This window comes from Vicia villosa, linkage group LG2 (genome assembly GCF_029867415.1).
Source record: "Vicia villosa cultivar HV-30 ecotype Madison, WI linkage group LG2, Vvil1.0, whole genome shotgun sequence".
Classification (NCBI taxonomy): domain Eukaryota; kingdom Viridiplantae; phylum Streptophyta; class Magnoliopsida; order Fabales; family Fabaceae; genus Vicia; species Vicia villosa.
This window is the reverse complement of record NC_081181.1, coordinates 202,602,860-202,618,155: the sequence shown is the minus strand read 5'-3', so window position 1 is coordinate 202,618,155 and position 15,296 is coordinate 202,602,860. Positions and strand designations below refer to the sequence as shown.

General features: G+C 39.0%; 1 protein-coding gene across 1 annotated transcript; it reads right to left on the bottom strand.

The window, feature by feature from the left end:
- Nucleotides 1-2,440: 2,440 nt before the first annotated feature.
- Nucleotides 2,441-12,617, bottom strand: LOC131651094 (uncharacterized). Its single transcript, XM_058920765.1, has 3 exons — nt 12,153-12,617; nt 2,781-3,130; nt 2,441-2,594 (listed from the first exon to the last, which is right to left on the bottom strand). The coding sequence occupies exons 1-3, from the start codon at nt 12,615-12,617 to the stop codon at nt 2,441-2,443; spliced, it is 969 nt and encodes a 322-aa protein (XP_058776748.1).
- Nucleotides 12,618-15,296: the final 2,679 nt, after the last annotated feature.

Genomic DNA, 15,296 nt, shown 5'->3' with positions numbered 1-15,296 from the left:
TGGCCCCTGGTGGCGACTCCCATGTTCCACCACAGTTGCATGTATTGACTAATTCAAAACACATTGCAAAGAATTTCCAACATCCCAATCCATTTATTGTGATTATTATGTCATTGGTCCTCATATATCTATCTATTTTTCCGCCCCCATGGAAGAAGAGCTATAATTCAATTACAATATACCCAACAATATATGATATGGTAAACTTTTATTTATATCGTTGTATATCTCACTAATATCTCACTATCATGTAACTATATATATATATATATATATATATATATATATATATATATATATATATATATATATATATATATATATATATATATATATATATATATATATATATATATATATATATATTTTCTTTTTCAATAAGCCATTTAATATAAGTAATCGCAATAGGGGTGCAACTCTTACAACATAAAACTGTTACAAAAAATTAAAACAACCTAAATGTTTTATGAACTAATCATAAAAACAATGAAAAAACACCGGATTACAATTAATCAACCAATTCCATAAAAATAACATAGCATTTGAACAAACCACGTCGAAACTATATGATGCTCTCTCAAATATCATTGCATTCCTCATCAACCATAAACTCCATATTGCCGCTATCCAAATGAAATTGATCTTAATCTTCGCACTTGTGTTCTTCACCTTCTGTTGGATAGAATTAAAATTCAAAAAATCCTCAAAATTAAGCGGTAGATCTTCCCCCATCCACGTAAAAATTCTACCCCAAACATGCCTCGACACTTCACAAGAAAAGAACAAATGAGTCGAATTCTCCGGTTGAATCCCACAAAACTCGCAGAGAAGATTTTGGGATTCTATAGCAACACCTCTCGTGATCAACATGTCTTTCGTTGGTAATCTTGAAATGAGCATTCCCCACATGAAAATCTTGATTCTACTCGGTGTTATTGTCTTCCACACAGCGTTCAGATTTAGAATAGTCGAAGGTGACCACGCTAAATCTTTGGAATTCGACACCATGGCTGAAATGCTAGCGACCAAAAAACACCATCTAAATTGGGCCTCCACACAAAGCGGTCCTCCCCTTCCTTCGCAGGATAAGTCGCGGCCAGCAGTAGAGAGAGTTGCTGCCACTGCGATTTTGTTTCTACACCGGCGGTGCTGTTGAAGACAGCAGCCTCTACACCAATAAGTTTCTCCTGGTGCCAGACAACATCATCATTATCCCAAGTGAATGTCGCAGCTACTGTGCACAGTTTGTTTGCACCATACAAAAACAGTTCCGGAAATAAAGTACTCAATAATTGATCACCTATCCACATGCTGCCCCAAAACAGAATATCCTTTCCTTTCTTTAAATCGCAAAAAACATACCTCGAGAAGCCTTCTTCTCCGTTGTCCACCTTGATATAGTTGGAAATTATATCCCTCCACCAATTAGAGTCTTTTGGTTTACAATCTTCACCATTTGAATGTAGCACTTTGATTTTTGAATTGTTGTAGCGTAAATCCAAGAATCTACCCCATATAGCATTGTCCTCCTCAAGGATTCTCCATTTCCACTTGAGAAGGATAACTTTATTAATCTCCCCCACATCCCGGACACCTAAACCACCTTTCTCTTTCGGTTTGCAAACCTTTTTCCAATTAACCCAATGAATACTCCTTTTGGTCGCACTATCACTCCATAGAAAATTGCTTAAGAGACTTCTAATCTCTTTGATAACCACCACCGGCGCCTTGTAAAAAGAAAGAGTGTCAGAAGGTATAGCGTTTAGCACCGCATTAATGAGCGTCACTCTACCACCAATCGAAATGTTCCTACCCTTCCAAGAAGACAATCTTCCTTTAATGTTGTTGATCACCTTAGTCCACACCTTCCTACTTCTAGGATTCGCTCCCACCAAATTTCTGAGAAAAGTGAACGGAATGTCCCCTCTATTACAATTTAGAAAAGTAGTAGCGGAGTTCATGAATCCATCTCCTATGTTAACCCCACAAACATTACTTTTAGAGAAATTCGTTTTCAAACCTGAAACAAGCTCCCATCCTCTCAAAATAGCTTTCAAGCTCCAAAGGTTGTCTCTTATTGGTTCGGCCAAGATGATAGTATCATCTGCAAATTGTAATATGTCCACTTTTACCTCCTCTTCAAAATGAAACGGTGTAAGATCCCCCAATGTCACCGCTTTTCTAACGAGAGCGGCCAATCCTTCCATAGCTAGAACAAAAAGGAAAGGAGACAAAGGATCCCCTTGGCGCAATCCCTTTTTCACTTTGAAGTCACTAGTAGCACTACCGTTTACCAAAATCGACAAGTGACTAGTGAAAATGCAAGCCTCCATCCACTTAACTCCGAAGCCCATTTTATTCATCACAAATCTTAGGTAATTCCAAGAAACGGAGTCATACGCCTTTTCAAAGTAAACCTTTAACAAGAAACAACATTTTTTCATTTTTTAGACCAATCCAATAACTCCTTCACTATCATCACACCATCCATCATATTTCTTCCTGGAAAGAACGCGGTTTGGTTTGAGGAGACCAAATTACCAATAACCTTTTTGATTCTAGCGGCCAACAACTTGCCGATAATCTTGTATAGACTTCCCACCAAACATATAGGACATTATTCAAATAAATCTTGTGGGTTCTTTTTTTTGGGAATTAAAGCTATAAAAGACGAGGTGATTGATTTCACAAGCTTCCCTTTGGAGTGGAAATTGGAGCAAAACCGCATAATATCCTCTTTAAGTAGCGTCCCAAACATCTTGAAGAACTCAAGAGAATACCCGTCCGGACCGGGACTCTTATTCCCATCACACGACCATATTGCCTCCTTCACTTCTGATTCCAAAAACGAACCCTCCATCTCCACACTCTCCATACTTGAAATGCAACCCAATCCCATATCTAAAGGAACCGGTCTACACACCTCATTTTCCTTAAAGAACTCCTTAAAATGATCAGAGATGAAATCTTTAATCTCGGTAACTTCCTCCAACTTACCCCTCCTTGTAGAAATAGAAAAAAGCGTGCTTCTTCCTTTTCTATTCCTAAGGGAATCATGAAAAAAACGGGAGTTTCGATCACCTTCGGATAGCCACATTTGTCTTAATTTAAGCCGAAGAAGACCTTCTTTCTGAAGGATAGAAAAACACTTAGAAAGGGGGGGATTGAATAAGTGTGACTTTAAATCTTGGACGATAAAAATAAATTGCACAATTATTTTTATCCTGGTTCACTGTTAACGAAGCTACTCCAGTCCACCCCCGCAGAGATGATTTACCTCAACTGAGGATTTAATCCACTAATCGCACGGATTACAATGGTTTTCCACTTAGTCCGCAACTAAGTCTTCCAGAGTCTTCTGATCACAACTTGATCACTCCAGGAACAACTGCTTAGTTCACTCCTAAGACTTTTCTAGAGTCTACTGATCAACACGATCACTCTAGGCTTAGTTCACTCCTAAGACTTTTTGCTCAGCCAACTGCCAAGACTTCCTAGAGTATACTGATCAACCGATCACTCTAGTTCCTTACAACTTAATGTAATCAAATCAAGAGTTTACAAATGCTTCTTAAAAGCGATAATCACAACTGTGATATTTCTCTTACAGTTTAAGCTTAATCTCACTAAGATATTACAACAGCAATGTAGTGAGCTTTGATGAAGATGAAGATTCTGAGCTTTTGATTTGAACAGCGTTTCAGCAAGTTAATTTGAATTGTCTTTGTTCAGGATCGTTAACCTTGCTTCTCATCAGAACTTCATATTTATAGGCGTTGAGAAGATGACCGTTGAATGCATTTAATGCTTTGCGTGTTCCGTACAGCTTTGCATTTAATGTTATACGCTTTTGTCAACTACCTCGAGCCTTGTTCACGCTGTGTCTACTGACGTAGCCTTTAGTAGCTTTAACGTTCCTTTTGTCAGTCAGCGTAGTCTGCCACGTGTACTTCCTTCTGATCTGATGTTTGTGAATACGACGTTTGAATATCATCAGAGTCAAACAGCTTGGTGCATAGCATCTTCTGATCTTCTGACCTTGAAGTGCTTCTGAGCGTGATACCATCTTCTGATCTTCAGTGCTTCTGATCTCATGTTCTTCTGATGCTTCCATAGACCCATGTTCTGATTCTGCTTCGACCATCTTCTGATGTCTTGCCAGACCATGTTCTGATGTTGCATGCTGAACCATTTGAGACACAACTTCTGAGCGCTGAATTATGCGTACTCTTTATATATTTCCTGAAAGGGAAATTGCATTGGATTAGAGTACCATATTATCTTAAGCAAAATTCATATTATTGTTATCATCAAAACTAAGATAATTGATAAGAACAAATCTTGTTCTAACAATCTCCCCCTTTTTGATGATGACAAAAACATATATAAATGATATGAATTTGCGATCAGAAAGAGTAGACGGCAAAAGACAAATTACACAGCTATAGCATAAGCATATGAATATGTCTCCCCCTGAGATTAACAATCTCCCCCTGAGATAAATAATCTCCCCCTGAAATAAATACTCGAAGAACTTTGATAAAAGACTTCCCTGATTATTTCGGTAGAGACGATCATATAAGCTTCTGCCTTCAGAGAATTCATAGCTTCTGACTTCTGCTTCCATTGGACAGCTTCAGAACTTGAATTTCTTTAGATCCTTAGAACACTCACAGCTTCTGACTTCTGCTTCCATTCAGGACAGCTTCAGAACTTGAATTTCTTTGATCTTCAGAACATTCACAGCTTCTGATTTCTGCTTCCATTCAGGACAGCTTCAGAACTTGAATTTTCTGGATCTTTTAGGACATTCACATCTTCTGATTTCTGCTTCCCTCGGATAGCTTCAGAACTTGAATGTCTACCAACATCACTTCATGCTAGATTTGTATCAGAACATTGTTGAATGTACCAGAGCATCATCAGAGCATCTCTACATCCTGAAATGTTACAGAACAAAAACTAAACGACAAAAGTCAGCATGAACGAGTTAGAACATAAAATGTATATTCAAATACATGATATGTATTAGAGCCAAATGTATCAGAGCATTTAGGCTAAAAACGTGTATCAGAGCAAATAATGTATCAGAGCCATAACATTTATATGTATCAGAGCATATAGAATTTTGTCATAACAGGATAGACAATGATATTCAAATTCTATTATCAGCGCTTCTGATTCATTCTTCTTTCTTGCTTCTGATCTCTGAAGCTTGATAGCACTCAGCTTGCTTCAGTCTCCATGGTTTTGCTTCGAAGATTCTCTTCACTTTTCTGTACCTGCAAAACACTTAAACCATATAGAACTTGCAGTTCTTGTTAGTGAATGTGTGGGAGCCTTTACCCAGCAACTGATAGATTTAATCAAATCATTTATCATTTATCTTTCTCCCCCTTTTTGTCATAACATCAAAAAGAATATTTAAAAAGATTCAGATGTATAAAACGACAAAAGAAAACATTTACTGGAATGTAAAACAAGAGAAACTTTTCATTGATAATTAAGAAGATTTACAAGACAGGCATGCAGGAAAAACAGATGCAACAAGGAAAGGAAACTACAAAGACCAAAAGACTAAGATCCTAGCCTACGCAAAATCCGCGCCAGAACATCATGAATCCCGTCAGTGCTTGTAGCTTGCCTTGTCATGAAGGAACGAAACTCAGCATTGGCTGCTTCTTGCGCGTCCAAACGAGAAGCCAGCATAGCTTGATTCTGATGAAGAGTTTCCAAGGTCTCCATCAGAGCTGAGGTTTCACCAGAAGAAGAAGCACCAGTATTTCTGCCCAGAGGGACAGCAATCTCAGCAGGGTGATCTTCTGGAAGATCTTCAGCTTGTGCATCTCCCATTTCCTCATCTGAGTCTGACTCAGAAGGAGCCTTAGCATATTCTGGTTCAGGCAGCTCAGAAGTTCCATCTTCCAATGCTTGAAGAATAGCTGCTAGGTTTGTTGGAGAAGTAGGACCAGCAACTTCAGCACGATAAACCACTACTGGAAAGACCATGTGAGGTGCTTTTTCAGAAGGGTTCATTCTGAACCAGTTGAACAGCCACTGAAAATCTCCAGTCAGCACAGGAAACCAGAGCACAGAAGACCGGGGTTTCCACACCACGATATCTCTGCAGAGATTTTCTTCTTCCAACTCATCTGCAGGTATCTTCTCTTCAAGAACGCTTCTGTTCCTGATGAGACAGTGATGGCTGCTCTCACCAACTTCCAACCGGAGACCACGAACACCAGGAGCTTCAGACATAATCCTTCTCTGAGTGTCTGTAGCCTTATCCAGAAAGTCCTGACAAAAGGTATTCCAGAGGTTGTTTGAAGCATACTCATCCAGATGATTAAGGTGAGCAGCACCTAGAATCTCCAACCAGCCATTTACATCAGCATGTAAAAGCTCCAGATATGTTTGAGTGGTAGGGGTTGGAGGGTTGACAGTGAATCTTGAGTCGGGAAGAACGACACTATAGGGATTAGGTGTTCTGGTGGGAAAAGGGTATGAGAGGGATGAAGAAATATCTGATGGAAGGGTTAAAGGAGAGGAGATATCAGATGGTGAAGAAGGTGGTTCCGAGAGGATGAATGAGGAGGAAGAGGTGGTGGAGGTCTTTGAGGAGGGAGGTGATTGACGGGAACCGTCAAAGGGTTGATATACTTTGAGAGGGTCATAGGAGATCCTAACTCTTTTAGGTTTGGTTTCTGGTTCAGCAGATGCCTTTCTCTTTTGTTTCCTATCATTGTCTTGATTCCCAGAGCTTGACGATGGATTCATGATGAACTTTCAGATAATGGAAACTGCTAGGGTTTATGATATGAAAAGAGAGAGAGATGAAAAAGAAACCGAATGCAGAGAGAGAGAAATATGAGAGGGAAAAGAAACGATTGAAGAGAATATATAAAAAACTGAAAGAGAGTAAATGATGAAAAGCATTTAATGTTACGTGACATGAGGAGAGATAATAATGACAAAAGACGTGATTTGCACAGTTACCTAAGTAGACGTCCCCTCAACTGCACGCACGCTTGTCCAGGAATAGTGAACACGTGTTTACCATCTGGATAGCCAGTTACAGCTGTTTTGCTTTTAGAGAGATTCTGAATCAACTTAGACACTGAAACGTTAGTAATAACTGAATCACAATTTCTAATTGATTTCTATCAGAACTTCTTAAAAAAAATTTCATATCAAAGGATACTCATACGTAAGAATTTCTCATCTTCTCATTCTGAGCTTGTTTCTGAAGACCCATTTTGTACCGATTATGTTGAATCCATCTGGTCTAGGAACAAGATCCCAAACATCATTCCTTGTAAACTGATTTAGTTCTTCTTGCATAGCAATTATCCAGTCTGGATCTTCTAGAGCATGATCAACAGAAGTTGGCTCGATCAAAGATACAAGACCTAATTGACAGTCTGCACTGTTCTTAAGGAATGCTCTTGTTCTGATTGGATCATCCTTCTTTCCAAGAATGACATCTTCTGAATGACCAGAGATGAGTCTGGATGATCTTCTGACAGATGGTTCTTCAGATATGCTTAGATCCTCCAGAGAAGCTGATACTTGGTCTTCAGATTCTTTGCTTCTGAGAAGCTCTGCTTCTGATGCGTTGCTTCTTGGCTCAACAACTTCTGATATATCAATATCATAACCTGCAAAATTATCAACCTGCTTTGGTTTTTCAGAACCAAGCTTATCATCAAACCTGATATTGATTGATTCTTCTACAACCAATGTTTCAGTATTGTATACTCTGTAGCCTTTTGAGCGTTCAGAATATCCAAGAAGAAAACATTTTTGTGCTTTGGAATCAAACTTACCAAGATGATCTTTAGTGTTCAGAATAAAGCATACACATCCAAAAGGATGGAAATATGAAATGTTGGGCTTTCTATTCTTCCACAATTCATAGGGAGTCTTATTTAGAATAGGTCTGATAGAGATTCTATTCTGAATATAGCATGCAGTGTTTATTGCTTCTGCCCAGAAATGCTTAGCCATATTGGTTTCATTGATCATGGTTCTGGCCATTTCTTGCAGAGTCCTATTCTTTCGCTCTACAACCCCATTTTGTTGTGGAGTTCTAGGACAAGAGAAATCATGGGCAATACCATTCTCTTTGAAGAATTCTTCAAAGGATCTGTTCTCAAATTCACCACCATGATCACTTCTGACCTTTATGATTTTACACTCTTTTTCAGATTGAATCTGAATGCAGAAATCAAAGAACACTGAATGAGTCTCATCCTTGTGTTTTAAGAATTTTACCCAAGTCCAGCGGCTATAATCATCTACGATGACTAATCCATATTTCTTTCCTCTGACAGATGCTGTTTTGACTGGGCCAAACAGATCAATGTGCAAGAGTTCTAATGGCCTTGAGGTAGAAACAACATTCTTAGACTTGAATGCAGGTTTGGAGAACTTGCCCTTCTGACATGCTTCACAAAGAGCATCTGATTTGAATTTCAGATTAGGGAGTCCTCTGACCAGATTCAGTTTGTTAATCTGAGAGATCTTTCTCAAACTAGCATGACCTAATCTCCTGTGCCAGACCCACTGCTCTTCAGAAACAGACATAAGACAAGTCACCTTCTGACTCATAAGATCTTGCAGATCTGTCTTATAAATGTTGTTCTTCCTCTTGCCTGTAAATAGGATTGAGCCATCCTTCTGATTTACAGCCTTGCAAGACTTTTGATTGAAGATTATATCATAACCATTGTCACTTAATTGACTGATAGATAAGAGGTTATGTGTTAATCCTTCTACAAGAAGTACATTAGAGATGGAAGGAGAGTTACCAGACTTTATAGTTCCAGAGCCAATTATCTTGCCCTTCTGATCTCCTCCGAACTTGACTTCTCCTCCAGACTTAAGCACCAGGTCTTGGAACATAGACCTTCTTCCTGTCATGTGTCGCGAGCATCCAGAGTCCAGGTACCATGACATGTTGTGCCTTGTCCTTTTTGCAGTCAAGGATATCTGCAATAGGAATAATCTTATCCTTAGGTACCCACATCTTTTTGGGTCCTTTCTTGTTAGATTTTCTCAAGTTCTGATTGAACTTGGATTTAACATTGTAAGCAATAGGAGGAACAGCATGATAATTTTTAATATGAGTTTCATGATATTTCCTAGGTTGTGTCACATGCTTCTTGGTGTGTGTTATGTGAAAACTTTGTGCATGTGAAGTGTGCCTAATATCATGAGAGTGGCCATACTTGAACTGATCATACAATGGCTTGTATGTAATTTTCATTTCATCAACAGGTTCAAGTTTGTATGGGGTTTCACCCTCATAACCAATGCCTACTCTTTTGTTTCCAGACACAGCATATATCATAGAAGCTAGCTGACTTCTGCCAATACTTCTAGATAAGAACTTCCTGAAACTTAAATCATATTCTTTCAGAATATGGTTTAGACTGGGAATGGATTTTTCTGAATTAGAAGGAGATCCAACATCATTGGATAATTTTAAAAGTTTGTCTTTCAATTCAGAATTTTCCAATTCAAGCCTCTTTGTTTCAAATTCAAATAGCTTTTTCAGCTTTTTGTATTTAATACAAATCTGAGACTTGGATTCCAGAAGTTCAGTTAATCCGGAAACTAACTCATCTCTAGTAAGTTCAGAAAATACCTCTTCAGAATCTGATTCTGATGTAGATTCTGATCCGTCATCTTCTGTCGCCATCAGCGCACAGTTGGCCTGCTCATCTTCTGAATCATCTTCTGACTCATCCCAGGTTGCCATAAGACCTTTCTTCTTATGAAACTTTTTCTTGGGACTTTCCTTCTGAAGATTTGGACATTCATTCTTGTAGTGTCCAGGCTCATTGCATTCATAGCACATGACCTTCTTCTTGTCAAATCTTCTTTCATCAGAAGATTCTCCATGTTCAAACTTCCTTGAACTTCTGAAGCCTCTGAACTTCCTTTGCTTGGTCTTCCAGATTTGATTTAGCCTTCTGGAGATCAGGGACAGTTCATCTTCTTCTTCAGATTCTGATTCTTCAGGATCTTCTTCTCTGGCCTGAAAAGCGTTAGTGCATTTCTTGATATTTGATTTTAATGCAATAGACTTACCTTTCTTTTGAGGCTCATTTGCGTCCAGCTCTATTTCATGACTTCTCAAGGCGCTGATAAGCTCTTCCAGAGAAACTTCATTCAGATTCTTTGCAATCTTGAATGCAGTCACCATAGGACCCCATCTTCTGGGTAAGCTTCTGATGATCTTCTTCACATGATCAGCCTTGGTGTATCCTTTGTCAAGAACTCTCAATCCAGCTGTCAGAGTTTGAAATCTCGAAAACATCTTTTCAATGTCTTCATCATCCTCCATCTTGAAGGCTTCATACTTCTGGATTAAGGCAAGAGCTTTTGTCTCCTTGACTTGAGCATTTCCTTCATGAGTCATTTTCAAGGACTCATATATGTCATAGGCCGTTTCCCTGTTAGATATCTTCTCATACTCAGCATGAGAGATAGCATTCAGCAAAACAGTTCTGCATTTATGATGATTCCTGAAAAGCTTCTTTTGATCATCATTCATTTCTTGCCTTGACAGCTTTACGCCTCTGGCATTTACAGGATGTTTGTAACCATCCATCAGAAGATCCCATAGATCACCATCTAGACCCAGAAAGTAACTTTCCAGTTTATCTTTCCAGTATTCAAAGTTTTCACCATCAAATACCGGCGGTCTAGTATAACCATTGTTACCGTTGTATTGCTCAGCAGAGCCAGATGTAGATGTAGTCTTTTCACTTTCATCAACCATCTTTTAAATGAAGCGTTTTTCTCTTCCTGAATCTTTTCTAAACACGGTTAAGTGCTTGCACCTTAGAACCGGCGCTCTGATGCCAATTGAAGGATAGAAAAACACTTAGAAAGGGGGGGATTGAATAAGTGTGACTTTAAATCTTGGACGATAAAAATAAATTGCACAATTATTTTTATCCTGGTTCACTGTTAACGAAGCTACTCCAGTCCACCCCCGCAGAGATGATTTACCTCAACTGAGGATTTAATCCACTAATCGCACGGATTACAATGGTTTTCCACTTAGTCCGCAACTAAGTCTTCCAGAGTCTTCTGATCACAACTTGATCACTCCAGGAACAACTGCTTAGTTCACTCCTAAGACTTTTCTAGAGTCTACTGATCAACACGATCACTCTAGGCTTAGTTCACTCCTAAGACTTTTTGCTCAGCCAACTGCCAAGACTTCCTAGAGTATACTGATCAACCGATCACTCTAGTTCCTTACAACTTAATGTAATCAAATCAAGAGTTTACAAATGCTTCTTAAAAGCGATAATCACAACTGTGATATTTCTCTTACAGTTTAAGCTTAATCTCACTAAGATATTACAACAGCAATGTAGTGAGCTTTGATGAAGATGAAGATTCTGAGCTTTTGATTTGAACAGCGTTTCAGCAAGTTAATTTGAATTGTCTTTGTTCAGGATCGTTAACCTTGCTTCTCATCAGAACTTCATATTTATAGGCGTTGAGAAGATGACCGTTGAATGCATTTAATGCTTTGCGTGTTCCGTACAGCTTTGCATTTAATGTTATACGCTTTTGTCAACTACCTCGAGCCTTGTTCACGCTGTGTCTACTGACGTAGCCTTTAGTAGCTTTAACGTTCCTTTTGTCAGTCAGCGTAGTCTGCCACGTGTACTTCCTTCTGATCTGATGTTTGTGAATACGACGTTTGAATATCATCAGAGTCAAACAGCTTGGTGCATAGCATCTTCTGATCTTCTGACCTTGAAGTGCTTCTGAGCGTGATACCATCTTCTGATCTTCAGTGCTTCTGATCTCATGTTCTTCTGATGCTTCCATAGACCCATGTTCTGATTCTGCTTCGACCATCTTCTGATGTCTTGCCAGACCATGTTCTGATGTTGCATGCTGAACCATTTGAGACACAACTTCTGAGCGCTGAATTATGCGTACTCTTTATATATTTCCTGAAAGGGAAATTGCATTGGATTAGAGTACCATATTATCTTAAGCAAAATTCATATTATTGTTATCATCAAAACTAAGATAATTGATAAGAACAAATCTTGTTCTAACACTTTCTTGTTAAGATTAACCAAAAAATCCTCCAACGCCTTTGTTTTCTTTCTAACCACATCCTCCAGAGCTTTACTTGCAAAATGAACAAACTCGTTATCTAAAAAAGTCAACTCCTCGCTTGCCTTGTCAATGTTGAGATCCCACCAACCATACACCACTTTATTCCACCAACTAAGCCTTCCTTTTAGAATTTTTAGTTTCTCCACCAAACAAAAATCTCCCCTCCCTTTCACATTAATCTTGGCCCATTCTTCTTCCACGAACTTTCCAAAATCATTATGATTCAACCAATTGTTATTGAATTTGAACGGTTTAGGGCCCCAATCCTTCTTATTATTTTTTATCCAAATAGGAGCGTGATCGGAAATTTCTCTACCACCTATAACTTGCCCCGCAACCTTCCAATCCTCAATGAGACTATCCGATAACAAGAATCTTTCAATTCTACTCATAGCTCTACCATTGCTACTAAAACAAGTGAACTTGCCGCCTATAGTAGGAACATCCACTAACTCCATCTTCTCTATCAACTCCTTGAAGCAATATGAATCCTTTGTATACTTCCTCTTTGAGATGCCTATTCTCTCATCAAGACTCGAAATAGAATTAAAATCCCCCCACACACCAAGAGCCCGCAGGATTGTTGTTTTTGAAATCATACAATTTCTTCCGAGTTCTCATCTGCACCTTATGATCACACGAGGCGTAGACATTAATAAAATAGATCAATCTCCCTTCTTTCAACACGCATAATCCCAAAAAACCTCCCCCTCTAAAACTGTACACCAACGCGAACAAATCTTTTTTCCACATAGTTAGTATTCCTCCCGACGCTCCCACCGCATCCGAGGAGGACCACTCCACCTTATCATTACCCCCAAAATCTTTAACTATGCCCTCATCCAATCCTCCTAATTTTGTTTCTTGAATAAAAACAACATCTACATCTTTTTTTTTGGTTTTGGAAACCCACCCTCTTTCTCTTAGAGCTACTGCCCCCACCTCTAATATTATAAGAAAGAATTATCATGGGTAATTCCTCTCAATCTCCTTCCCAACCTTGGCTCCTCCTGGATCTCTCCTTTCTATCTCCTCTATTTTGGTCACCGGGTCAAAATCAACATAATTGTTAGACACTCCCAGTCTTTTAATAGACCTCCATAACCCCTCTGAAACTTTTACCAAAGCTCCTTTTTCTATTCTATGGTTACAGTTCCTAATATCAAATTGGGATAGGGAATCCCAGGATAAAGGTATGCCATGAGATAAATAATTATCTTTAGCATAGAGATTGTTGATACCTGATACAATTAGATTCTGTTCCTGATTGAGACAAGAGTGAAGTTCCACCAGATAGCCAAAGTTTTCCATCTTCAAACCCAGGTTAATAACTTCTCGCATCTTCTTCCTCAGCTTCTTGGAATTCTATAATTTGTTGCAATGCTCATCGAAGGTAAGTGGATTGGTACCCTCACTGTTAGCCAAATCCACGATTTGTGTTTTCTGATTTTTGCCGTTGGAATTGGTAATCAAATTTCCAATTAAGTTGTTACTTGGGTCACAAAAACAAAGAGGCCCACATCCAATACCACTTCCATCAAATAAAGGTCCAAAAGAATCACCTCCAGGTTCTGTTTTAACAAATAACATAGTGGGTCCCACCTTTGTTTCCACGTCACCGTTTTTTTGGCTGTGTCTGCAATTGCTATGGAGCAAGCAACATGGCTGTATATTTCATTTGATATGGTATCAGAGAGGCTAGGGCACACATTACCCGATGCATATTTGTCCAAAAAATTGTTATTGCAATTAATGTTTCTTGTGACCGCGTCGAATACCTCCCCCTTTCCAACATCAGAAGCAACTTTCCCATTGCTACTGAAATTCCTTGAAATGTCTCCATCATTCTCGGTTAACCCTACCTCGTCAAAACGAAGCTTCACCTCCGTTTCGTCATCTTCCTTACTTTCCACCTCTGATGAATCATCACTATCCTCATAACCATTGTAAGAAGAATCATCTCCCCCATGACCCCAATTGGAGTCGCTACGTACTAAGAGATCTTCCATTATCATCAAGTTTGTCCATCCTTCATCCATCTTAGCCTTCACCATATTTCTAACAGGTTCTATGCACTTAGTGAAAATCATGCAAGATAGAACGTCAAGCCTCTCCGGTGGTTTATCGAGAAAATCGAAATTGATAATAATACCAATATCAGACAGTAGTTTTTCAAGAAAATGTTTATTCCTCACATGACAAGGTATTCTATATATAGAGACCCATGCAGCTCTAAATCATTCAACATCCGTCGTTTGTCATTTTCTCACCTCCCGAAACCACTTCTTTTTCCATTCTTCCCCCTCTTTGAGCAAAGTCTTTAGATCTCCCCCCGTAGTCTCCTCTAACAAGCATAAGTTTGGTCCTAACGGTATAGCTTGAACCGTAAAAATTCCTTCCTCTATCAAACTCTGAGCTACCCCAAAATCAAGGCCCGGGGCAACCGTGATGCCCACCATAACTTTACAGAACTTGTATTTCTCTTCCTATGTTGAATTGAAAGTGAAGGCTTTATCCGTTTCCTCCTCTATATCCTTACTTTCCCCCTTGAATTTTTTCACCACCTTTGCGTAACTTTTTTCTGATCCATCCCCACGCCCTTCATAAGCACATGAAGGGCAAGCAAACACAACATCATTTTTCCCAAATATGACTTTGTTCCTAACACCATTGCCATCATTCCTCTTGAAAGGAGCCCTACCGTCATGGTTGCTAACAATCTTTCTTTTGAATCTTGAGATGTTAGCAGCTATCCTCCTTCCATCTAAGAAGATATTGTTGAGCTTGGTCTCCACCATCCTCTCATCCTCTACATTCACAAACCTCACAAAACCATACTTCAAACCCCTCGAATCTTTTTTAGCCGGGATAACAATTTCATCCACCACACCAATGTCTTTAAACTCAAAAAACAAATCCCTAGCCTTCCAACCATCTCCAAAGTCCATGAAGAAGAACGTTGTCGTCATGCCTTTGACAACACCTCTCTCATTCTTCATGATATCCCACCTTCCTTGTGACTCCTTTTTACCGAGTTTCTTACCTACAATGCTCCATTCTCTGCCTCCCATATTAATGGAAGACGCCATGGATATACCAATAAAAGTTAGCAGAAGATCAAAACTTGTTCCTATATA